Source organism: Sminthopsis crassicaudata, chromosome 1 (assembly GCF_048593235.1).
Source record: "Sminthopsis crassicaudata isolate SCR6 chromosome 1, ASM4859323v1, whole genome shotgun sequence".
Taxonomy (NCBI): domain Eukaryota; kingdom Metazoa; phylum Chordata; class Mammalia; order Dasyuromorphia; family Dasyuridae; genus Sminthopsis; species Sminthopsis crassicaudata.
Window position 1 is genome coordinate 298,166,187 of NC_133617.1, and position 23,768 is coordinate 298,189,954.

General features: G+C 36.1%; 2 protein-coding genes and 1 pseudogene across 3 annotated transcripts in view; 2 read left to right on the forward strand and 1 right to left on the reverse strand.

Moving 5' to 3' along the window:
- The window catches only part of E2F5 (E2F transcription factor 5), a 28,351-nt gene extending 20,024 nt beyond the window's left edge, over positions 1 to 8,327 (forward strand). The window contains 2 exon segments of the mRNA XM_074278977.1: positions 5,695 to 5,739; positions 7,514 to 8,327. Of these exon segments, the coding sequence (XP_074135078.1) occupies positions 5,695 to 5,739; positions 7,514 to 7,623 (155 nt within the window). The 3' untranslated portion in view covers positions 7,624 to 8,327.
- On the reverse strand, positions 8,019 to 12,166 carry RBIS (ribosomal biogenesis factor). Of its 2 annotated transcripts, XM_074278978.1 has the most exons (7): positions 12,048 to 12,166; positions 11,771 to 11,880; positions 11,203 to 11,301; positions 10,961 to 11,062; positions 10,179 to 10,292; positions 8,633 to 8,749; positions 8,019 to 8,432 (listed from the first exon to the last, which is right to left on the reverse strand). In XM_074278978.1, exons 5-7 carry the CDS (start codon positions 10,287 to 10,289, stop codon positions 8,373 to 8,375), a joined length of 288 nt encoding a protein of 95 aa, XP_074135079.1. In that variant the 5' UTR covers positions 10,290 to 10,292; positions 10,961 to 11,062; positions 11,203 to 11,301; positions 11,771 to 11,880; positions 12,048 to 12,166; the 3' UTR covers positions 8,019 to 8,372. The 2 variants fall into 2 exon arrangements, with proteins under 2 accessions (XP_074135079.1, XP_074135080.1); XM_074278979.1 differs by lacking the exon at positions 11,771 to 11,880 and having other exon boundaries at positions 12,048 to 12,164.
- An 8,444-nt stretch (positions 12,167 to 20,610) lies between these two features.
- LOC141549435 (alpha-enolase pseudogene) lies at positions 20,611 to 22,019 on the forward strand (annotated as a pseudogene).
- The last annotated feature ends 1,749 nt before the right edge of the window (positions 22,020 to 23,768 follow it).

The following is a 23,768-nucleotide window of genomic DNA, read 5'->3' on the forward strand; positions in this document are numbered from 1 at the left end:
TATTTAAAAAAAAATAGAAAAAAACAAAACAGAACATTGTCAAAAAGAATCAGGGAGGATTCAGAATATATAATAGTAAATTGCCAGTTCAAGAAAGGATATATAATAATAGAAGAAATTATATTCATGAGTGTCCATCTTTTCTTTACTTCCTTTTAAGTTATTCTTTTGTTCTCTGCAGAATACTTTTATAAAATCTATTCTTTTTTTATCTTCTCATCTTTCCTCTCCTCCACTTCCCCTAAGCAGGCTATAGTTAAGCACATATGTATATTATATACATCTATCTAAATATGTATATACGTACGCCCACATCACCATACACCCCCATACACATCCACATCTGCATCTATACACACATATTCATATCTACCCACAGACCCATTCACACATATACACATCTATATACACAAATACATAGCACATGCATATACCTCTACATACAACACATACACACATATATACACACAAACACACACACACAGTCTTCCACCCAAATGCCACCACGCATCTAAAACAATATGGCTGACATATATATAGAATTCTCTTAATTGAATTTTTAAGGTTGACATCTCTTCTTTCCTATCTCTGTTAACTCTTCTGCTATTAATCTGCTCCTTAACTTGCCTTGCTATTACTTAACCTCCCTTCCCCATCCCTCCTTTATTTTTTTCACCTATCCTTTGCCTCCTCTCTCTATCCATCCCTTTCCTTTATTTTTTATAAATTTTGGAAGGTGATATATATATCCTTGATAGTACATATGTAATATTGACTATTTAACCCATTCCAAATGTGAGTAGATTTTCAAAATTACAAGTCTTCCCCTTCTAATGCCTGTATCTATTCTTCTTGTGTACCTCATTTGTATAACATAATTACTATTTTTACTTTTTTCTAGACTGTTTTGCTTTTAGGAAGTCTACTCAACTCTGCCCCAATCTTTCTTTTGAGCTGCCCAATTGTTGATGTCAGTCTTAAACATATGGTATACATTTCCATATATCCATGTTAAGTTTCTTGAAGTTGATCTTTGATATTGGCTCTTATGTATTAAATTTTCTATTAAGTTTGGGTTTGATTGAAAATCCTTAAAATCTTCAAGTATATTGGATGTCCATTTTATTCATTCTATCTATATGTGGATAACTTTGGATATGATATATTTGACCACAGGTCTAATTCTTTTGATGCCAGTATATATGAAACAGGTCTTTTATTATGGCTGCTGATAAGTCCTGTACAATTCTAATTGTAGCTTCAGAATATTTTAATTGGTTTTTGTTTTTTTGGAGAATTTTCTCTTTGATCTAGGGGGTTTCAAACTTTGGCAGTAATTTTCCTCTGTTTTCCACCAAGGACCTCTATGAGGTGATGATCAGAGGATTACTTCTATTTTCCTCTTATGTTCTGTCATGCCAGGACAATTTTCTTGGATTATTTGGTGTAAACCAAAGAGGTTCAGCAAAGATGGCGTAAGCCATGCACAGAATTATAGGAGAAATTTAACCTCAAGTTTATGACTGGACATAGCAAGGTAGGACTATCCATGACCTCCACAGAATGTGGGGCTGTGAGGCTAAACTGATCCCCATCAGTATCTTTTGCTGCTTGCATCAGGGAGCAATTCCATCAATACTTCAGTCCTTTTCTGCCAACTTCACCTAGTTACCTAGGACTTCATCAGATGGATTTTTGAAGTCAAGTTTTGAGTTGATAAAAGCCTGAGATAAGTTTTGACTATTGGGGTTCTTTACCTTTATTCAATAGAAATGGGACTAGAGAGAGAAAAGGAAATATTTGGGTGAGATTGGTGAAAGGTAAATCAAAAGTGATTACAAAGTTTCAAGAGTACTTTGGGATAATAATTGGGGAAAAGGGAATATAGGAAATGAAGGCAGTTTTTCTAGGAAAAGGTAATTTCCTCAGTTTTAGATTATTTAAATTTGAGGTAATGTTGAGGCATCCAACTGAAACATAATTGGAGATAGAGATCATGTGAATGAGAAAAGTTATCATCAGAAATAGATTTAGTGCTTTCTCAAATCATAACTTATAGGTGAAGTTATGAATTTGAATTAGGAGTACTTTTTTGAGGAAGGAACTAAAAGGGACTAAAAACTACTGTCAGAAGCTGACAAGAGAGGTTAAGAATTCATTTTCAGGTAGGGTGACCCATCCCTAGGGTTAAAGTGGCACACACTTAACAAAAGATCTCTTAGTCCTTTTTTGATTATTTATCTATTTTGTGGGGGGAAGGAGAAGGGTTCATCAGCATTTTAAAGAAAGGTGATTTTTTTTCTTTTTTTTTTTTTAATTAAGGAAGGTGTTTTCACCTTCCTTGAAAACAAAGTGGAGATTATATAAAAAACTAGCCGACAACCCTGGTTTTTAAAAGCTAAGCAGCCACGGGTGAACTACCCTTCCATTTTCATTCAGGAAGATTAAGGGTTTACTGATAAATTCTATGAGAACTTTCTATATAATATCACCTCTTTAAAAGGAACAATCTTTGTAATTGCAAAACAACTTAAGGAACTTTTTAGTAGATTTAAATTTAGAGACAGGTTTGTAATAGATGTCTAGTGCTTTATGATTTAGTTAATGGTAATAAACTTTGACCAGATTTGTGATGAACAGTAATTGTTAACCCTACTCTAATCTATCCATCATAGCAGATCAGCACAGCTCCATCACCATCCCTATTCCAGCCTTCCAGACTCAGCGCTGTATACCAATCTTGCTATAGATGTAATACAAATATCCACTAACTCAAATGTATATCCCTCCCTGCTTTCCTTGGATGTTAATTATATTTTTAAGTCAAGCTCATTTGATTTGGCAAAGGTAGATGACCCTGGAGGTATAAGAATTCATCCTGTTATATTTTTTTCCCCATTAACCTTACATTTAAACTGGAGAAAGGTACAGCCAATTCTTTAATTTTACAATTTGGCAAAAGGGATCCATGATTGAAATATGTAAGTCATTTTAATGTATTAACTTCTATCCCCATTAAACAAACTTTTTGCCTGAACTAAGTATTACTGCTTGTTGCTATTTGAATTCAAACTCTTCTTACTTCCTAGGCTACCCTCTAGTGAAGTGGTTAGGAGTAATTAAGGGATACTGTTGTATAAGAACTACTACTACTACTACCATTATTGGTAGATAGGAAAAAAGATGGAAATCTATAACAAGAAATCTATAAACAAGAACTAATTAACTGAATCATCACTATTATTTTGGAATAAAAAATATCACTTTTTGAACACTATGCCTGAATACCAAAAAAATATTGAATTCCTTAAGGTCTATGGCTAATGATAAGATTTAGGGAACCAAAGTGAATTTAGGTTTCTCTGGTGGTCAAGGAGTTAAATGATAAGGTCTAGTGGCAGGTGCAGGGTTCAGGGAATCAAATGGAGAAGTTTGGCTCCCTTGCAATCCCTTGGGATTCAATACAAGGATAGGGAGTTTTGGGGACTCCCTTCTGGAGATGTGTAGGTTCTCTGTAATAGAATTTGAATACCTGAAAACCTAGATTGATTTAAAAAAAAAAAAAAAACATTATGAGGATTGGAAGTAAGGTTAGAAATCCTGACAGAGAGGCATAAAGTCTGGCTAGGAAATAAGTGAGGATAAAGAAAGGGTGGCACTGGAAAGAGTATTCCAGTGGACAGAAGCCCTTGGTATCCCAAGAATGGCATGTTTGGAACCTCTGCAAAAAGAGGGATTCAATTTGGTTCTTTTATAATGGGAGCTTTGGCTACAAGCTAAAGGGGGCTCCTTGGTGGAGTCCCAATTTGGCTCTTTGCTGGGTTTCAGCTTGAGCTGGAATTTGAGTTGAATTCAATGAGTTTCACAGGACTAAGCTGACCCCACCCAGATAGCAAGGATGAAACTGTTTGTCCCTGGGGCAGAGTTGAAGATTTTCTCCTTTAAGGATTTTTAGAGTTTCAGGGTCACCTCTTCACTGAGAATTTGGTACTTTTAGAAAGAGAATCATAGCCTTGCAATTTGCAGTTTTCAGAACACCTCTTTATTCCCTAGGTCTTTATGCAGTTTGCATTGCTAACCACATTTTACCTACAGAAGTATAGAAACTTGTCATTAAAGAAGCTTTGCTTTGCTCCAAAGAGATAGAGTGATAGAACAGAAAACAAATTCCAGACCATTAATTTTCCATTTACTATCATTATTCTAGTTATTGTAAGGAAATTTTTTTTAAAAAATGAATTTCAAGTGTTCAAATTTAGAACACTACTGGGTAATATTTCCCACAGCCATCTTTTTTAATTCAGAAGAAAAAATCTACAGAGATGTCCATCCCTCTAATTAAAATACTATTTTGCTGTTTAATTGATATGAGCAGAGTGATATAATGGGAATAATACTAGGTTTGAGAGGTAAAGGATAAGGGCTCCAAACTTTTGATAATTTTAAATCACAGACAAGCCACTTAATCTAATCCAAAAAATTCTTTTAATTCTAAATTTGGATGCTTATGAGAAATAAGTATTCCATTTTGATTTTTCTTCTAGTATCTTTACTTCAATAAAAATATGACTCATTCTTGGTAAACTTGTCACTCAGCCAATGTTCAGACTGGCTACATTATTTGCTTTAGTAAGATATTGTAGATTAACTTTAGTAGATGTTGTTTATATCCCATTTGGCCATGCTTAAGAAATTCTCTAATTGTTTTAGAAACATTGGGGGGGGAGGGGAAGAATGCCTTTACTGAGAGAAATCTTAACAAGTCAGTAAGTACAATAAGCTAGGTTTTAAATTAAATTAGGTTGTCTGTGTATCTCCAAAGTGGAACAAATCAGTACTTTATAATCATTTACTTCATGTTTAGTTTAGTTTTCTGAATTTTCTCTCCAGGATGTCAGTGGGAAATGGATTTTCCATCACTGAAACATACCTCATAGTAAACTATTAAAATGTATAAAGAGAGAAAACTTGATTTTTATAACTTATTAAAAGTAAAACTTTAGTGCCTTTTATATTGCTTTGGTTAGTGTTACTTATGTGATTCATTTGGATGTAAGTGGAAGTAGAATAAATAGTAAGAACTCAAGGTACCAACTTAGTTCAATTTATCTATTAGAATGTCAGCTAGTAGTAAAGAATATGAATACCTTAGTTCCATTTCATCTAGAACCCTAATCTTTTATCATCTTCAAACTGTTGGTTTTCTAGAATAGATTTCTCCCATTTATTTGCTGACTTACCAGCAAGGAGTTAATTAGGTATAAATATAATGTGCCATAGGTTTTCCTTTGAAATGTGTACTCTAAAACTAGGAAACCAATATTCAAGTGAATCTTGGGAATGGGAATATTCACAATTTAACACTAGTAAAATATTCTTTGGTTATTCACAAGTTTTCCTTAATTTATTTTTCTTTTGAGCCTGTGTCTCTCACCCAACCTAGAAGTCAGTCACTACTTGGGAGCTTACAAGCTTTGACCTACTATTTCTGTTTCCAATCTGGTCTGGTTTATCTACTTGATCTTTAGTATCATGATAAAAGATTGGTGTGCCTAGCCCACAGTTGCTGTTTTGGTTACCTGTTATGTAATTTTCAAATAATCTTTCACTATTGTTGAATACTAAATAAAATAATAACTAATTGAAATGTTAAACACCCCCCCCTTATCATCATCATATGCTTTTGTTTGACAGGCTCTATTAGTGGTGATATCATTGATGAATTAATGTCTTCAGATGGTAAGTAGCCTAAACTCATTATTTTATCTGTCTCAAATAGATACATAGAAGTGAACTTTTTCCAAAAATTCTGGTAATTATAAACCATTTGCTGATCAAATTCTAATTTGTTGGCCATGTGTGGTTACCCCATTTACAATATTGAAGAGCAGCAGGTATGGAGAATAGCAGTAGCATTAATCAGTGAAATCACGGTAATCCGAAACATATAGGTCAATAATTCCTTTCAATGCTTGCATTAAAGGCATATTGCCAGATTTTAGTTTTTCTACTTTCATTTCCCTGTTGAGCAATAAAATGTTCCATTAGAAGTTTGGGGGGGGGGGGGAATGACATCCAAATATTTTTCCAAGTTAAAATTCTAACATTCAGCTGCCCTTGGTCATAGAATAATATCATTAATCATAAAACACTATGCAAATGTAACATAATGACTGAACCTGTGATTATAATTTCTAGATTTAAAAAAAAAAAAAAACAAAAAACACCTTTTGTCAATGCAGATTACCATTTCTGCAACAAGTTATTAATTGTTCAAAGCCTGGAGGTTTTTTACATTATTTTTCCGAAATCACATAGCACACTTAAGAAGCAAGGGTCAACCTGCTTTTTCTTTTTCCAACAGTCACTCATTCTCTATTCACTAGGTGTCACATTGCCTCTATAAATGCCAAGTACTATTATATCATTTTACTTCTTCCCCCCCCCCTTTTTTTTTTTAACAAAGTGAAGTGCATTGCCTATTGATAGTATTAGTATTAGTATTTCCAATTATTCAGTAAAACATTTTTCCTTTATTTTAAATCCCAGGATTAGATAATTATAAAAGCCTGGGGCAAAAGTTAAAGGTAATTTTTGTATTGTATTCTGTGTAAATTTAGTTATATTTACAGATATTTCTGTTTATTTTAATTCTTTTAGTACTTAGACTTTAGTCTTAGGTGAGACTTCATAGGATTATAGAGTTAGAGAAGGCAGGCCCATTAGTATAATTCAGGTTATAAATGAAGAAACTGAGACCCAAAGATGGATTTACCCAAGATCACACACAGGTGGTAGAGATGGAATTTGACTAAGGGTACTCTAGAGTACATGCTCAACACTTTCCATGGTACTATGTTGCTTCTCTATGGATGTATGTATGCATTTCACACTAATACCCCTCTATTAGCCATCCAGAGAATAGTAAAATCATAGTCTTTGGGATACTGATCAGTAATTAAACAACTATCCTTTTCAGATAGTTTCACTGCTACTTATACACTTGAGCTCCTATTTAATATCTACTTAGAAAAGAGTGGTGAAAATACTACTGATGCCAATATGAACTTGTGGGTCACTTAAGTGTAAGGTTAGTACAATCATGTTAAAATCATAAAGAACAATTCACAAGTACAAGTCCACATAAATAAGTATTAACTGGGGAAAGGTTGTGGAAAGCAGATGAAATAAATATTTGAAATGCAAATCTCCCATTTTATAACTAGGACTTGAGTTTCCCACCACTTTCACTTGTTGATACCTTAAACAAGGCATCCTTCTCAATAGAAAGAATAAACAGAACTTACTAACAAATTTTGTCATTCTTTCCTTTCATTAAAAAAAAAAAAAAAGTACATATGACATGCCATAATAGAATATGAGGGGGAAATATATAAGCATAAATTAGGCTTTGTGCCAAAGATACTTCATCTGTGGTGTGACATATTCATATTTTGCACTCATTTATCTTGAAATTCTTGTTCCCTTAAAATCTTAATGTGTTGTCTTACAGTGTTTCCATTATTACGGCTCTCTCCTACTCCTGCGGATGACTACAACTTTAACTTGGATGAGAATGAAGGAGTGTGTGATCTCTTTGATGTACAGATACTAAATTATTAGATTCCATGAGAACTGTTTGGCCTGCTATCTACCTCTAACTATATAACATCCTAGACTTCTTCATAACCTAAGTATTTAAAATAATGAATGTAACAACTTTGTAGTTCACTGACTCTGGGAGTACTTTTCCTTTTGTTAATTATTTACTTCACAAAACTGTACCCAAAAGAACAAAAGGGCTTTGATCTCTTCAGGGCAAAAAGTGATTTTGCAAGTTTTTGGTTTGGTTGTTGTATTTTTTTTTTTTCTTGAGAACAAATTTACAGTAAAAAAAAAAAAAAAAAAAAAAAAAAAAGTTACAATAATTCTGATCCCAGGACCTTAATTTTCCCTTGTATGAGACAAGTTAATAGTAAGCAGCCTTTTTAGGCATTAGAAAATAAAAGACCTAGGTCTCACCACTTAAATATCATTTTATAACATTACTGCCACCAGCTGTCCATATTTTTATTTATGTCCTTCTAGTCCAATGAGTTTTCACTGCCATTTGCAAAGTGAAGGATATAAAATGACACATGAATTGTTTAGGTGAACAAATTTTGTGAAGTGCCTTTCTGTTTTAGCACTTTAAGTTTTTCATGTTTTGTGTTGACTTCTTGACATTCCACTTTCCTAGATTTTAGGAAAGCCTCTGTAGTTTGCATTAAAATGTGCCAATGCCTGTACATTAACATTTTTTAAAAAATAAAACTATACAAGCACCAGTTTTGTTGGTCCATTTCTTAGAATCCAGATACTTCCAATATATATTACAACTGAGCCATTAATCTTGTAGCATCATCCACTGTAATTGTTTCACCTGAAGAGCACTGAGAATACCAAGAGAGAAAGTTACATGTTAGACAAATTATTAACTTTTGTATATCTTTCTAATTTACTTACCTAGTTTAGTTTTATTTCAACACTTTTAAAAGTATAAATGTCTAAAACTAAATATCCTTTGATCAATCATTATATGTTTAAAACATAATAAACTGTTAAGTTTAATTAATGTTATCATCAAACTTACCAGGTGATCAGGTAGTGGTTCAAGTGACAGCCTTTTTGAGAAGTGTGCAAGCTCTTTTTGGATATCTATGAATCCTTTATTTACAGTTCTAACTTTTTCTTCATTCACAATGTTTATCTTTTAAATAAGAGAAAATAAGATTTAATCCTAAAACCCAAATCACTTTACCTAAAATGTAATATAGAAGTTTACATTAAAAAAGGTAGTAAAAACAAATAACTCATGCCAAAAGTACTATGACTTATTGTCTGTATATTTTAAACAAAAGCAATTTGCCTAAGTTAAATTAATTAGTCATTCAATTCTGCCCTTTGGTTTCCAAGTATAGGAACTTTTCCTCTTTAAAAAACACCATTTCTACCTTCCCTAAATATTTTGGCATATTTCTAGAATTAAAGGATATTATAAGGGGGAAATGGTCAATGTGTTGGTTTGATTAACTTGACATTAAAAAAAAAAACCAAGCAATCACTGATGTAAAACTTTCATAATAATTTTTACTAAATCAGGTAATGTACCTTGGCCCTTGGAAGGACTCTTTGAATTCTGGTCTTTTTAGTGTTAGCAATTACTAAAAGGTGACAGAACATCTTTTAAATCATCAATAAAACTTTTTTCAAAGAAAAAGCTTCATAAAGTAAAGTTCTTTTGAAGTATAAGATAATGAGTTTCACACAATTCTCAAATATATAGCTAGATTCAAAACTTTCCTGATATTAGTTAACTTTATGTGGCTGCTAGGAAAAGATAGTGAATACTAGAGCAGTGACTTTTAAAACTTTTATGTAAATCCAGCTACGCTTAAGCACAGTACATCTGGCATAGAGCAGGTACTTAATAAATATCACTGACTAATTGCCTTCTGAATAATGCCAAGTTCTTTTGAGGAGAGAAAAGTTGACTATTCAAGAGTAAATAGTAATTAAGATTTTAGTTTGAAAAAGAGGCAGACAGGTGTTATCCACAAAAATCACATTAGAAACTAAAACTGCCTATATTTATATTAAAAGAATTTGCTTAACATAACAATTACATTTTATAGGGTATTATCCTCTTTGTCCTATCTTTAAAGGACTGCACATACATAAAGATCAAAGAAAAGTTCTCACATCAGTAAATATTCAAGGTAGTACATAATGTCAGTATTTTAGCAAATAAATGGAAAAGTAAATTTCCATCTATTGGGATGTGGTATTAATGAAAATTTAAAAATTAAAATTAAAAAAAGATGAGTAAAGAAAACAATGAGGAAAAGTTAAGAACAGTGATTAAAATAACAAGACAAAACTATCTTGTAAATTATAAGGACCAGTCTTGGCCCTTAGAAGAGATTTTCTTCCTTTCACTGGAGTGATAAGAGAATGAATATAGTATTACATATGTTCTTAAGATACAATGTGTTTTTATTTAGTTAGGGTTTTTTTGGTACTTAAGACAAATTCCTAGCGAAACACGCATGGTTTGATTTTTAAAAACATATCGGTGCTTAGTGTGTTAATGAAAAGAGGATTGTAAAGAAAATTATATTTACTTTTTTAACACTCACCTTCTTAAGATTTGTGGTAACTGGTTTTGCTTTATTTTTAGCCTTCAAATTCTTCTTAGCAATATGAAATACATCCTTGATCTTCTGCCCTTTCCCTTTGTTCTTCCCCATTGTCTAAAAAAGCCCAAAAGAGAAATCTAAGCTGTCCAAGTTTAAAACTGAAAAGCAATTCAATAGCTCTTATGTGTTTGGAATGCCAAGTCCAAATTTGTAGAAATTATATATGAGATCATTACAATCTAAGACTTAGAAGGAAATGTTTGGATTCTTTTCTTGTCTGCTTTAGCTGACATTGGACCAGTCCACCTTTCCCCCAAATATGTCCCAACTCCTCAGTTAAAGAGCTTGGGGGCCATACTAAGACAGAATTTTGTATCGAACCTGGTTATTTCATAATTGTTTTGTTTGAAAGGAGGGGGACTGAATTTTTGGAAAGGGTTGTTGAGTATTTTTAGAAATGTTAATAGAATTTGTTAGTCTCATCTTCCCTCTTTGTTTTATTGAGACTCTCACTGACTCCATTTTCTCTGACAAAACCTCCAATTTTGCATTTTATATATATAAAAACACACATACAAATCTATATCTTATATGTATATTTCTATGTTTTTCTCCTTCAGAATGTGAGCACTTCCAAGGACAGGAACTTCTTGCCTTTTTTGTATCCTCAGCACTTAGCACAGTGCTTGGCAGTGGAAGTAAGCCCTTAATAAAATGTTTTGTTAGTTTTTATGAGAAACTAATGTATGTGACATGTTTTATCCCAGGAAAAAACAAGTTACCTGGAGCTTGTTTTCTGATGATCCAAAAACAAGATAATCTTACTGCTCCACTTTTTATGTACCCCAGTGGTTATCTCAATTAGTTCAACAAAGTGGCAATTCCTGAAAAAATAAAGGCATTTCGTTAGTATTTAAATTTGACAAACTTCATTTCCTTCCTTGCCTATATGGACTTATGTTTTTGCAAACATCCAAACAAAAAGAACTAATTTACGTTCATCCAAAGTTATAGAGAAACTTACCTAAACCATCATGCTGCAGAAACTTCAAGTATATACTTTTGTGTAGATTAGAATACCGGGAAGGGAACTGACAGGAACTAAAACGTCTGGGGTGGTATACTGGAAAGAAAATTTAATTAGAAAAAAATTTAAAAGCCTGAGAATTGTGTCCTGTTCTAGTGGGATAAATGGCAACTTCGGCAGCTCCTCATCTGTTGGAGCGGGACTGGCCTACTGGGATTAGGAAGGTCCCTTGCCAACCACTGGAGTTTTATGAAGTCCGAGAACCCACGTTTATCCTACATCCTTCCAATTTATACTAAGAACTGCTTCCTTGAAACAAGGCTCGAAGCAACAGCATCCTTATTTTGAACTCGGTGGAATATTAACAAGGTGAATAAACATCAACAAAGCAAGGCTCCCAGACTCACTATGACCACGGGATAGGCAGGAAAACCTGCAGCTTATTAGGAAAAGTTGTCTAGACAACTCTAATGCTGATGACATCACGAAGTGTTAAAGGTCGCCCCACTTAAAATATGGCGTAAATCTAGCCTGGTGTCATCAGCTGGGGGTAAAAATTTCTTACCAAAGAAACGGTAGCTGCAATAATTTGGTAAATAAGCTGGCCTGGCCGGGTTTCTTTCTAGGGCAGGAAAGCTGGAAAAGAGTCTCCGTTTCTTCTTGGGTAAAATGTACCTGTAGGGGCAGGGCAAGTTCCGAACCCTAAGACCCCAGCAGCGGCGTGAGCGTGGCCTGTCGCGTGGGGCGGCGGCGAAGAGGGACTCCCGGGACACAATTTCACACAGCCGCCCACGCTCGCGCTCGCCCCCGCCCCCCGCCGGCGCCATCAGCCTTTTACTTACCTGCCTGCAAGTCGGGGGACCCAGGCGGAGGAACGCAGCAGTCCACGTGCTGCTCCGCCAGTCGGGCTGACGTATGCGGCGCTCGCGGACTCCCGGACGAACGCACCCGCGAGGCACCGCCTTCCGGAAAAGGGGACGCCCCGCCCCTAGGGCGCTTCCGCTCCGTGCAGCTCCGCCCCCAGGAGGACTGCTGCGGTGACCCTGTTCTCGGAAGTTTCCGTCTCTACCCTCCTCGGAAACAACTTCTGCTTCCCGGCAGACAGCGCCCTTTACTAGAAAGCATTACACCGCCTTTCTGAAACCGGGCGACCAAAGCATCCCCAGGAGCGAGCAGCTTTTGTCCGGACTGCCCCACAGCTGAGTTCCCGTGTGTGACTGCCATTCTCCGAACGAACGGCAGGTGGCGCTGTTGGCCCAGTTTAGTTACCTGGATCCCTTCTCCCAGGGTCACTACACGATGGGGGAAGGATCGAAAAAAGAACGGGGAGCCTTCCAGATGTTTAAGTGCCCTGCACCTGAAACGGAAAATACGGATAGAGACTGACAAAACCTAAGGTCTAGATTGTGAGTGGGAGGCCAACCCCCTAATTTTCCAAAGAGGAATGTAAGCTGATGGTCAGGTGACTAACAACACTCAAGCAATACCCCTCCTCATCACTTTGTCTCTAAAATTACCTCCCACTGACAGTGTACATATTATCTGTACAATAAGGGAGGGAGGGAGGAAGATCAAAATCGAGGGTCATGGTTCACCTTTCCCCCATCTACCCAGGAAAGTATTTTCTTCTTCCTCAAGTTACCTTGCATTTGTATGTGCATGCTTTTGTTTTTCTTTTAGTTCCCAGCTACATCTACTTTTTATTTTTTATAAGTTTTTTATTTTTCCAAATACATGCAAAGATAGTTTTCAGCATTTATCTTTGCAAAACTTTGCGTTCCACATTTTTCTCTCTTCCTCTATACCCCTCCTCTAGATAGCAAGCAATCCACCAAAGGTTAAACATGTGTAATTCTTCTAAAAATATTTCCACATTTGTCATGTTGCACAAGAAAAATCAGATCAAAAAGGAAAAAAGCAAAAAAGGTGAAGCTACAATGCTGTAATCCACATTCAGTTTCCACAGTTCTTCCTCTGGATGCATATGTTTTCATATCCATTGATCATTTATCAGTTGAGTAATGGCTTTTATTCTTTTAAATTTGAATCAATTCTCTACGTATTTTAGAAATGAAACTTTATCAGAAACACCAGATGTAGAAATTTTTCCTGGCTTTTTACTTCCCTTTTCATCTTGGCTACATTGTTTTTGTTTGTATAAAAACTTTTAAATTTAACATTAAAAAAATTATCCATTTTGAATTTCATGTTTTCTAGTTGTTCTTTGGCTATAAATTCCTCTCTGCTCCATAGATCTGAGAGATAGACTATCTCTTGTTCTCCTAATTTGCTTATCGTATCACCCATTATGATTAAATCATAACCCATTTTGATATTATTTTATTATAGGGTGTTAGGTGTTGGTCAATGCCTAGTTTCTGTCACACTATTTTCCAGTTTTTTCCAGAAATTTTTGCCAAATATGAGTTCTTATTCCAGAAGCTGGAGTCTTTGGGTTTATCAAACACTAGACTAGACAATAGTCATTGTAGCATTGAAATTAGTTGTTCTTTAAATATTTGGTAGAATTCACTTGTAAATACATCTGGCCCTGCAAATTTTTTCTTAGGGAGTACATTGATGGCTTCTTCTATTTCTTTGTCTAAAATAGGTCTATTTAAATAATTTATTTCCTCATCTGCTAATCTTGCCAATCTATAGTTTTGCAACTACTTATCCATTTCTCTTAAATTATCAGATTTATTGGCATACAATTGGACAAAATAACTCCTAATTATTGCTTTGATTTCTTCTTCTCTAACTGTAAGTTGACTTTTCATTTTTGATATTGATATTTTGTTTTTTTTATTTCCTTTTTCTAATCAAATTATCAAAAGTTTATCTATTTTGTTGGATATTTTTTAATAAAATTAAATTTGAGTTGTTTATTAATTCAATAATTTTCTTACTTTCAATTTTATTAATCTCCTTTGAGTTCTAGAATTTCTAATTTGGTATTTAATTGGGGGTTTTCAATTTGTTCTTTTTTCTAGCTTTTTTTAGTTGCAGTCCCAATTCATAGATCTTCTCTTTCTCTATTTTATTGGTGTGAATATCAGAGATATAAAATTTCCCTTAAGAACTGCTTTGGCTGCATCCCATAAGTTTTGATATGTTGTCTCATTATTATCATTGTCTTGAATGAAGTTATCTGTTGTTTCTATGATTTATTGTTTCACCCATTCATTCTTTAGGATTAGATTATTTAATTTCCAATTTGTTTTTTAGTCTATCTTTCTCTGGTTCTTTATTGAATGTAATTTGTATTGCATTATAATCTAAAAAGGATGCATTTACTGTTTCTGTGTTTCCACATTTGATTGTGATGTTTTTACACTCTAATACATGGTCAGTTTTTGCGTAGATGCCATATACCACTGAGAAAAAGATATATTACTTTCTCTCTCCATTCAGTTTTTTCCAAAAGGCTATCATACCTAGTTTTTTCTAAAATTCTATTTACTTTCTTAACTTCTTTCTTGTTTATTTTTGGTTGGTTAGATTCATCTAGTTCTGCTAGAGAAAGGTTGAGATTTCCCACTAGTATAATTTTGCTATTTCTTCTCGCAACTTACCTATTTTCTCCTCTGAGCATTTGAATAGTACATTATGATCATTATGTTTTATTATGATCATATAGGATATATAGCACTATAACACTTAGTGCCTATATGTATTTAGTATCGATATTATTTCATTATCTAGAAAGAGGTAGTTTCCTTCTCTATCTTTTAAAATTAATCTATTTTTTGCTTTTGCTTGATCTGAGATCAAGATTGCTAACACTGTTTTTTGTTTTTTTTTATTTCAACTGAAGCATAATAGATTCTGCTCCAGCTTTTTTACTTTTACTCTGTATGTATCTGTCTGTTTCAAATGTGTTTCTTGTAAACAACATTTTTAGGATTCTGGTTTTTAATCCATTCTGCTATCCACTTCAGTTTTATGGGAAGAGTCATTCCATTCACATTCACAGTTTAAATTACTAACTGTATTTTTTGCCATCTGGTTTTTCCCAAGTTATACTTTTCTCTCTCCTTTTACTTTTTCCCTCCTCACCAGTGTTTTGCTTCTGACCACCATTTCCCTCAATTTGCCCTTTCTTTTTTTCAGTTCCTCCTCCTTTATTATATTTCTTTCAACTTCTACTTCTGCCCTCCCTTTTATCAGCCTCGTCTGTTCGTCTCCTCTTTCCCTTTTTACTTTTCTATAGAGTGAGACAAATTCCTATACCAAGCTAAGTATATATGTTATTCCTTCTTTGAGCCAAATTTAATGAGACAAAGGAGTGGGACAGCAGTGGCTGGACTGGGATTAGCAGTTGCATGATCATCTTTCTGGTGCTGGATGGGTGTGGCCAGGTCCTGAGAGGCCCTAATCTTTCAGTTATAGTCTTTACCCTCTGTGTTTATCGCTTCTCTTCTGATCTACTGGCTTTCTGCCAGGGCAGAGTAGCTGATACTGTGGTGGAGTTCTTTCCACAGATTTTCCGATGGCGAAGACCATACCCTACCCACCTCTGGTCTGCTTAGTGTGAGCTGTTTTCCATGTTCTTACTGCCTATCTGCCTGAGTCTATGCCTGGCCTAGCCCTGTTCCAACCCTGTATGCCAGACCTTTTCTGGCGAATCTTCTGTTGGTAATGTATTGTACTCCCAATATTGGTGGTTTTGACAGTTAAGCACTAATTCCAAGGCTGAGTTTCATAAAAATAGTTTGAGGGTAAAGAAGAGCTCAGAAAGATGCATGTGTCCTCTCTGCCATCTTGCCCAAATATACTTTTAAAGGAATTGTTTTATTCAGTGGATATTTTTTCCCCTTTCATCAATTCTATTTTTTTCCATTTTGTCAATTCTATTTTTTTCAAGGAATTGTTTCCTTTTTTCCCTTTTGCCAAATTTATTCTTTAAGAAATTATTTTCTTCAGTATATTTTTTTTCCATTTTGCCACATCGCTCTCCTGACAAGTTGGCACATGCTCCTGTGGTGGGGCATGCTCTGTGTGAGGTAGTGATGTAATCATGTTGGAATATTGAAGGAAGTCACAGACAGGTACTCGGCCACACTCTCTCAGCAGCAGCTCTAAGCCACAGAGAAGACATCAGACTCCAGATTCCATCTTGGACCAGCCAAGTGGCGGCTCTCCTTCACTTCTCCACTTAAAAGACCAAGGACTCTGGCTGATCCTGAGGCCCTCCAGAGAGCTAGCCCAGACATTACAATTTTTTGTGTTTCCTTTTCTAAACTGTTGCCTCTTTTCCCCAACCTTTCATACCTCTGTACAGCACTCATTTCTTTTTCCCAGTTTTCTTCTATCTCTTTTTAAAGGTCCGTTTTTAACTCTTCCAAAAGAGCCTTTTGACCTGGAGACCAGATCATATCCTCTGAAATTTCATCTAAAGCCATTGTATCTATGGTGTCCTCTTCTGGGTTTGTCTTCTGGTCTTCCCAGTCTCATAGTAGCTTTCTATGGTCAGGGTCCTTTTGCTTTTTTGCTCATTTTTAAAAGTTGAGCTCTGCTCCTAGGACACAGGGGAAATTGCCCTAAGCTTTTTTCAGGAGGATGGGGGCCTCTCAATGCCCCCAGTTGGGGCTGAACTCAGGCTGGTAGTGCTATAGGATTTCCCACTGCTCTGGGTGGGTCTGGCCAAGTCCCACCTGTTTGCTAGGGTTTGAAGGCTCATAATTTACTTTTTGTAGTTGTGTTGGAAGTCTCCCAGCTGGTCTGCTGATCTATTGACCTTCTACATCAAGACAGAGGAACCAATGCTGCTCTGTTTTGGCTAAGAGCCGCCTCCTAAATTTTCAGCATCTGGTCTCTCTGCACTGTGCTGCCTTGAGCTAGGTTACTGTTCCTGCCCTGGGCCATAATCTCCCTTGCCCAAGGAAACAGATCTTTCCAAAGTCCTTCCTAGATATCTTAAGCTGAAAAAGTTATTACACTCTGAATGTTTGTGAATAATATTACTGCAAAATCCATTCAGAGGCTTGATCTAGTGTTGATTCTGGAAGGCAATGTCCTGTCTACTCTCTGCCATATTGACTATGCCCCTTGTGTATGCCTGGGCTTGGAGCCAAAAGACTTGAGTTCAAATTTTATTTCAAGTATTTACTGATTTTTCAACCATGTGAAAGTCTGTTGCTATGAGGTTAAAGCAACTAGTAAATAGCATTCAGAAATTTCTAATGAATTACACAACTGGGTCCTCTTGGGCAACTTTTTTCTTTTAAATGGAAGGAAAACACAAATTATAAGTATATAGTAAAGCAATTTTAAAATTTGGAGTAAACCAATTACTTTCTTTTGTCTTTATAACATATAATAATGTTGTTTTTGACTGAAAAATTAAAAATAAAACAAAAAATTTCCAAAATTTTGTAAGAATCCTAGTCATTGTAGACCAATTGAGCTACTCAGCTTTCTTATATCTTTGGTAATTATTTTGTACTAATTACATGTGGATTTTACATCTTAACCATCTTCCTTACCTATCCCCACCTTCATGACATTGATTTTAAACTCAATGAAGACAGGGATAATGCTACCCAGGTTTATCTAATTAATACATAAGTAAATAGATAAGTAAATAAATGAAATTACAAATACTTTTCTAACAATTTCTAAGTCTACTGTAGAAAAAGCCCAAATTACTTCCTTGTCATTCTAAGTCATCTATCAACAAGTCTCACATTAAGAACTGCTTCCCAAAATAAACTCTACTTTAGGCAAGTTGATTTGTTTATTGTCTCCTATCTATGCCATGTTGAATCTTACTTTTGCTCTTTCTCTTCTCTTCTGAAATGTTCTCTCCACATTCTAAATCCTACCTCTTTGAAGTTCATCTCTTAATTCCACTTTATAAAATCTTTCTTAATCTCAAAGATCGAATCTTCTTTTTTTTTCTAAATTATTCCAAAATTTACAGTGTAGTGTTTGATTTTATACTAGCTACCATCATTCTCTAATTGTTTGTTTTGTTATTATTTTCAGTGTTATGAAAGTACCTTGGCACTGAATATCAGGAGAACTGAAGGGTAGTTCTAGCTTTGTTATTAATTAGCTAAGCAAATCTTATGAAGTCACTTTATTTCTTCTGAACTTAATATCCTCTTCTTAAAAAAAGAGAGGTTAGACTAACTAAAGTCTTCAGTTATTGTTATACCCTAAATTTTGTTTCCTATTCATCTGGTTTCACTAATTAGATTATAAATTCTTTGAGGATTAAATCAGAGAAAATTATGTTTTCTTTTCTGTCTGACAGAGCTCAACCCTGTGCTAGGTAGAGACAAGGAAACCTTCTAATACTGCTCCACCTCTTATTGTTTCCATCTTACTTTAGGTTTAGCACTAATTGTTCTCTATGGACACTAAGAGCCTTAGTGTAGCATTTGCACTGAGGTGAATAAGACTGACACAGTTATGTGCTCAGGGCATTGCTTCTATGCAAAGGTAAACTGTTTAATAATAGAATGTCAGAGAAAAGATTTGAACAGACTTTTAACTTTAATATGCATCATTATTACTTTACTACTTTCTCAAGTCTAGATAATCAACAAAACAATGGAGCATTTATGGCATTTGGATTTCTAAGGTGTAAATGTAAACGTTAAAAATTTAATATTTGACTCTCTAGGAATGGCTCTGGAATTCCTCAAAACTTGGGGTCTCTCCTGATTCTAGCAGGGGGTTGTCTTTTCTAATTCTATATCTCATGAGCTCTCATTAGTGCTTTCCTCCATGATTGTCAATGAATATCATTTAGTCACACAGATTAAAGGGGCTATTAACTAAAGTGATATTGTTGAGGGCGGTAGCCCCTTGGTATTCCTTGTTTGATCTCCAACTTCTTTTGGGACTTGGACTTTGATGTGGTCAAACTAGTTTGGGCTATCTGAGGTGGCCAGGGTTTTACAGCTCCCATTCTAATCTGCTCAGATAGACCAAATGGCATCAGGAAATTCCTTTTTGGGAAGAGACTTCTGTCTCTACTCAGAAGATTACAAGAGAATCCTTATCTTATTACATCACTCTCAGGAACCTCCTTACATCACTGCATAAAAGAGAGAACGGGAATCTTCTCTTTGCAAATGGCCTTGTACCATGCAGCCATTTTGCCCACCGGCTCTCCTGTGTTTCCATTCTAATCAATAAAGACTATGTTTCCATACAGCATTAAGTAGCGAATTCCTTTGCTGCCGAACCCGCCATTGGTTACTTTGGGGAAGGAAGGAGAGAGAGAAAAGGAACTGATCCATCTTTGTTTAGACCACAATTTACTACTCATCATTTACTACTCATCAATATTGTTTTTGTATCCTCTACATAGACTTTGTGCCAGGTAACATTGTATCTGACACATATTAGGTATTCAATAAATGCTTATTTTTTGATTGAAAGCAATAATTTGATTGCTTTCATTGAGTTGAAATGTTATTCCTCCCGGTTAAGACACCTAGACATAGCATTTGATTGATTTACTTAACTTCTCATCTTTGTCAGTCTCTATTTCCCCAAATAAATTGTCAGTTCCTTAAAACATTTAGTAAATATTTATTAACCATAGATCTCAAGAGCTAAAAGAAATCTTAGAAGTCAATGACATCATTTTCTAAATGAATTTTCTCTCATTCATTCAACAGCATTTATTAAATTCCAACTATGTGCCAGATCTTGGACAGATTCAAGAGATGGATAGATGGATAGAGATGGATAGAAAGATCTGGCATGTATAATCCACAGAATCACAGCACAACAGCATGTAGAAGGTACTGTACAAAACAACTCCTGTTTTCAAGGAACTTACATTTTATTTATACAAACAATTTAAACACAAAATAATTTCAGAAGGAATTAGGATAGGCTTACTGTAGGAGATGGCAACCAGTATTGAATCTTGAAAGAACCTTGAAAGAAAGGGATTCCATGAAGTAGATGTGAGGAAGAAAAGCATTTCAGGCATGAGAAGATGATCTATTCAAAGGTATGGGACACAAGCTACCTTAACCATGTTCTGGAGAGTCAATTATTAGATTTTCAGGGAGCATTTGTAATTCAGATATTAGCAGAGATACAAATCAGGGCTTGTTTGATTGTTTTTGTTTGCTGCATAGACAACTATTGGAGAAAATGTCAGTAAAATAGAATGGCATTAAAAATGTGGCTCTTGTTAATAGATAATCACAACATTATGAGACTTATGTAAAAATTAGATTTCTTAACAAAAGAAATGAACATGCATATGGGACCCAAACAGTTCATAGTTCTTACAGAAGTTTGCATATTTGTGACAGTATTACAAAAGAAGAAGGATAAAACAGGAAAAGGCTTGGCATGAAAGGAAGAAGTACAGTAAAGATTGGGGGGGGGGGAGGACAAAATCTCTCAAAAAAGGGGAGGAACGGTCCCTCGGTCTCTGTTCTCTGAACCCGCCGGAGGAAACCCTGTCCAGAAATTCAACATGTCTATCCTCAAGATCTGTGCCAGAGAGATCTTCGGCTCTCGTGGAAACCCCACTGTTGAAGTTGATCTCTTCACTGGAAAAGGTCTCTTCTGAGCTGCTGTGCCCAGTGGTGCTTCTACCGGTGTCCATGAAGCCCTGGAGCTCCAGGACAATGATAAGACCCGCTACATGGGGAAAGGTGTCTCAAAAGCGGTTGAGCACATCAATAAAACTATTGCCCCGAGCCTGGTTAGCAAGAAACTGAATGTTGTGGAACAGGAGAAAATTGATAAGTTGATGATAGAGATGATCGGCACCGAGAATAAATCTAAGTTTGGTGCAAATGCCATATTGGGAGTGTCTCTGGCTGTTTATAAGGCTGGAGCCGCTGAAAAAGGTGTCTCCCTGTACCGCCATATTGCTGACCTTGCAGGCAATAGTGAAGTCATCCTTCCAGTTCCAGCTTTCAATGTGATCAATGGTGGCTCCCATGCTGGTAACATGGCTGGCCATGCAGGAGTTCATGATCCTCCCTGTTGGAGCAACAACCTTCAAGGAGGCCATGCGCATTGGGGCTGAGGTCTACCATAACCTGAAGAACGTGATTAAGCAGAAATATGGACAGGATGCCACTAACGTAGGGGATGAGGGTGGCTTTGCTCCTAACATCCTAGAGAATAAAGAAGCTCTGGAGCTGTTGAAAGAAGCCATTGGTAAAGCCGGTTATACTGATAAGGTTGTGATTGGCATGGATGTGGCTGCCTCCAAATTCTTCCGCTCTGGGAAATATGACTTGGACTTCAAGTCTCCTGATGATCCCAACCGATACATCTCTCCTTCTGAGCTTGGGGACCTCTACAAGACCTTCATCAAGGACTATCCAGTGGTGTCCATTGAAGATCCCTTTGACCAGGATGATTGGGAAGCTTGGAAGGATTTCACTGCCACTGCAGGCATCCAGGTGGTAGGGGATGATCTCACAGTGACCAATCCCAAGCGCATTGAAAAGGCTGTGAATGAGAAAGCTTGCAACTGCCTCCTCCTCAAAGTCAACCAGATTGGCTCTGTGACTGAGTCTCTCCAGGCGTGCAAGCTGGCTCAGTCTAATGGGTGGGGAGTAATGGTTTCCCATCGTTCTGGAGAAACTAAAGACACCTTCATTGCAGACCTGGTGGTGGGTCTCTGCACTGGACAGATCAAGACTGGTGCCCCTTGCCGATCTGAGCGTCTAGCCAAGTATAACCAGATTCTTGGAATCGAGGAAGAGCTGGGCAGCAAGGCTAGATTTGCTGGAAGGAACTTCAGAAATCCTCAGGCCAACTAAACTGCTTGGCAGGGAAGCCTCCAAGCTAAAAGCTAGCAGGCTCCAATCACCTTTGTAGAAGTCTGCTCCTGTCCTGTGCGTGGGCAGCGCCAAGTACTAGACCAGTTTTGTTCTAGGGGCAGGGGCCTCTGCTGTGTAACTTCCCTCTCCTTTCCACCTCTCTGTGATGTTCTCACCACTTCCTTAGAACTGTCTTATCAGAGACTGCCCCGATCATCTGCACCTGATGCTCTGTCAGAAGTCCTTATTGTCTTGTGACTGGGCTAAAGTGACCTGTTCTCACCCCTCCCCATGTTGGTATGTGGAGCCATATGTTTGTGATGCAGCCCCAACTAGCCCACAGGCAGATCCTTAGTGGCTTCTCTGTGCAGAATAAAAGTATTCAGTAATCCTCTGGAAAAAAAAAAAAAAAAAAGGAGGAACAAATCAATGGCAAAAGCTAAATTCTCTTCCCTTGAGAACCCTAGACTATGAATAAGAAGGGTATATTATCTACCAAGGACTTCAGCTGTACAAGCAGTTTCCCAGCCTGGTACAGACTAGCTGGCACCCTTCTTGTCTCTCAAAGACATACAGGGAGTCTAGTTCGGGATGCAAACAACAAATTATGTTAGGGGACTCAAAGTCTTCTCTCAAGGACTATAACTGTCCCATCTCCTGTCTTCAGCTTTTGCCCCTCTCCTCTGCCTACATCTCAACACCTCACTTTTCTCATCCTACTTTGAATTTACTTTTCTTCAAAATCTTTGTCTTTTACTTTGATCATAAAGCCTTTAGATCTGAGACTCCTCTCTTCTCTTAGAAAACCCCTGGTCAAGAACTAATTGATGCTTCACACACTATTGAAGCCTCCTTGTTTGTTCTCAAGAGCAACCTGTTCTTGGGACATACCTATTTTGATGATGTTTGTCAAGATTTAAGCAAAGAACCTCCTTTCTTTCCTTGCAAAGATGGGAAAATGTACTATCAAACAGGGTCAAAGTGACAAATAATTCTGTTGAACTATTTACCTTTTCTTTTTAAATCTTGGTTAATAATGAAGGCTCACTGATAGGTAGGAAACAGCATCCTCCAAATGGGGAGATGACATCTTCCTAATTTCCTCCACATAGAGATACTATCTAAGGCTCCCTATATGTACTCTAGTACATAATGATGTCTATAGGAAAGATAATCAGCCTAATTTAAAATTCTTAATTTAAAGCCTCTAGAATCCAATTTAATAACATACCCACATATGCTATTATTATATAATTTTATGTCAGGTATAACAATACCTGTTTACCTTCTCTTTGTTATACTAGTTGACCAGTTATTCTATTTTCCTTAATATAGTATATTTGGGTTCCCAATAAGTAATAAAACTACTCAAATGAAAATCATGTAGAATTTAGAACTGGGCCTACCTTAAGGCTATAAGAACTAATTATTTTTTTGTCATTGTTACATGAAAATAGACTGTGAAAATTGAACCAGAATGTTTCTGGCCTGGTCTGACTCAGAATAAGCATTCACAGCAAAGGAGAAACTGGAACAGAACAACCAGGGTTTTTCTCAACCAATCTAGGTCATGTTCCTGGAAACCCCTAATGAGAATGATCTACTAAATGTAAATTAGAGATCAACTCTTTATGCTGAAGGAAAAGTCATCTATTCTAGGCATATTATCATAATTTGAAAAGGTCAATATAATCATCATCTTATGGTGTCACCATCTTCACAGCAGGTAATGAAGCAGGCAGTTCCACTTTTACATAGGGGAGACATGATGGAATTGAGGAGCCAGAGAGCAGTGAGAAA

Bases quoted from the DNA above. Each gene is read 5' to 3' on its own strand.
- RBIS (XM_074278978.1), bottom strand. From the start codon at position 10,289: ATGGGGAAGAACAAAGGGAAAGGGCAGAAGATCAAGGATGTATTTCAT. The intron at 8,750-10,178 runs GTGAGTGTTAAA...CTTATTTAAAAG, and splicing joins TTACCACAAATCTTAAGAAG to ATAAACATTGTGAATGAAGA. The intron at 8,433-8,632 runs GTAAGTTTGATG...TGGTATTCTCAG, and splicing joins AACCACTACCTGATCACCTG to TGCTCTTCAGGTGAAACAAT.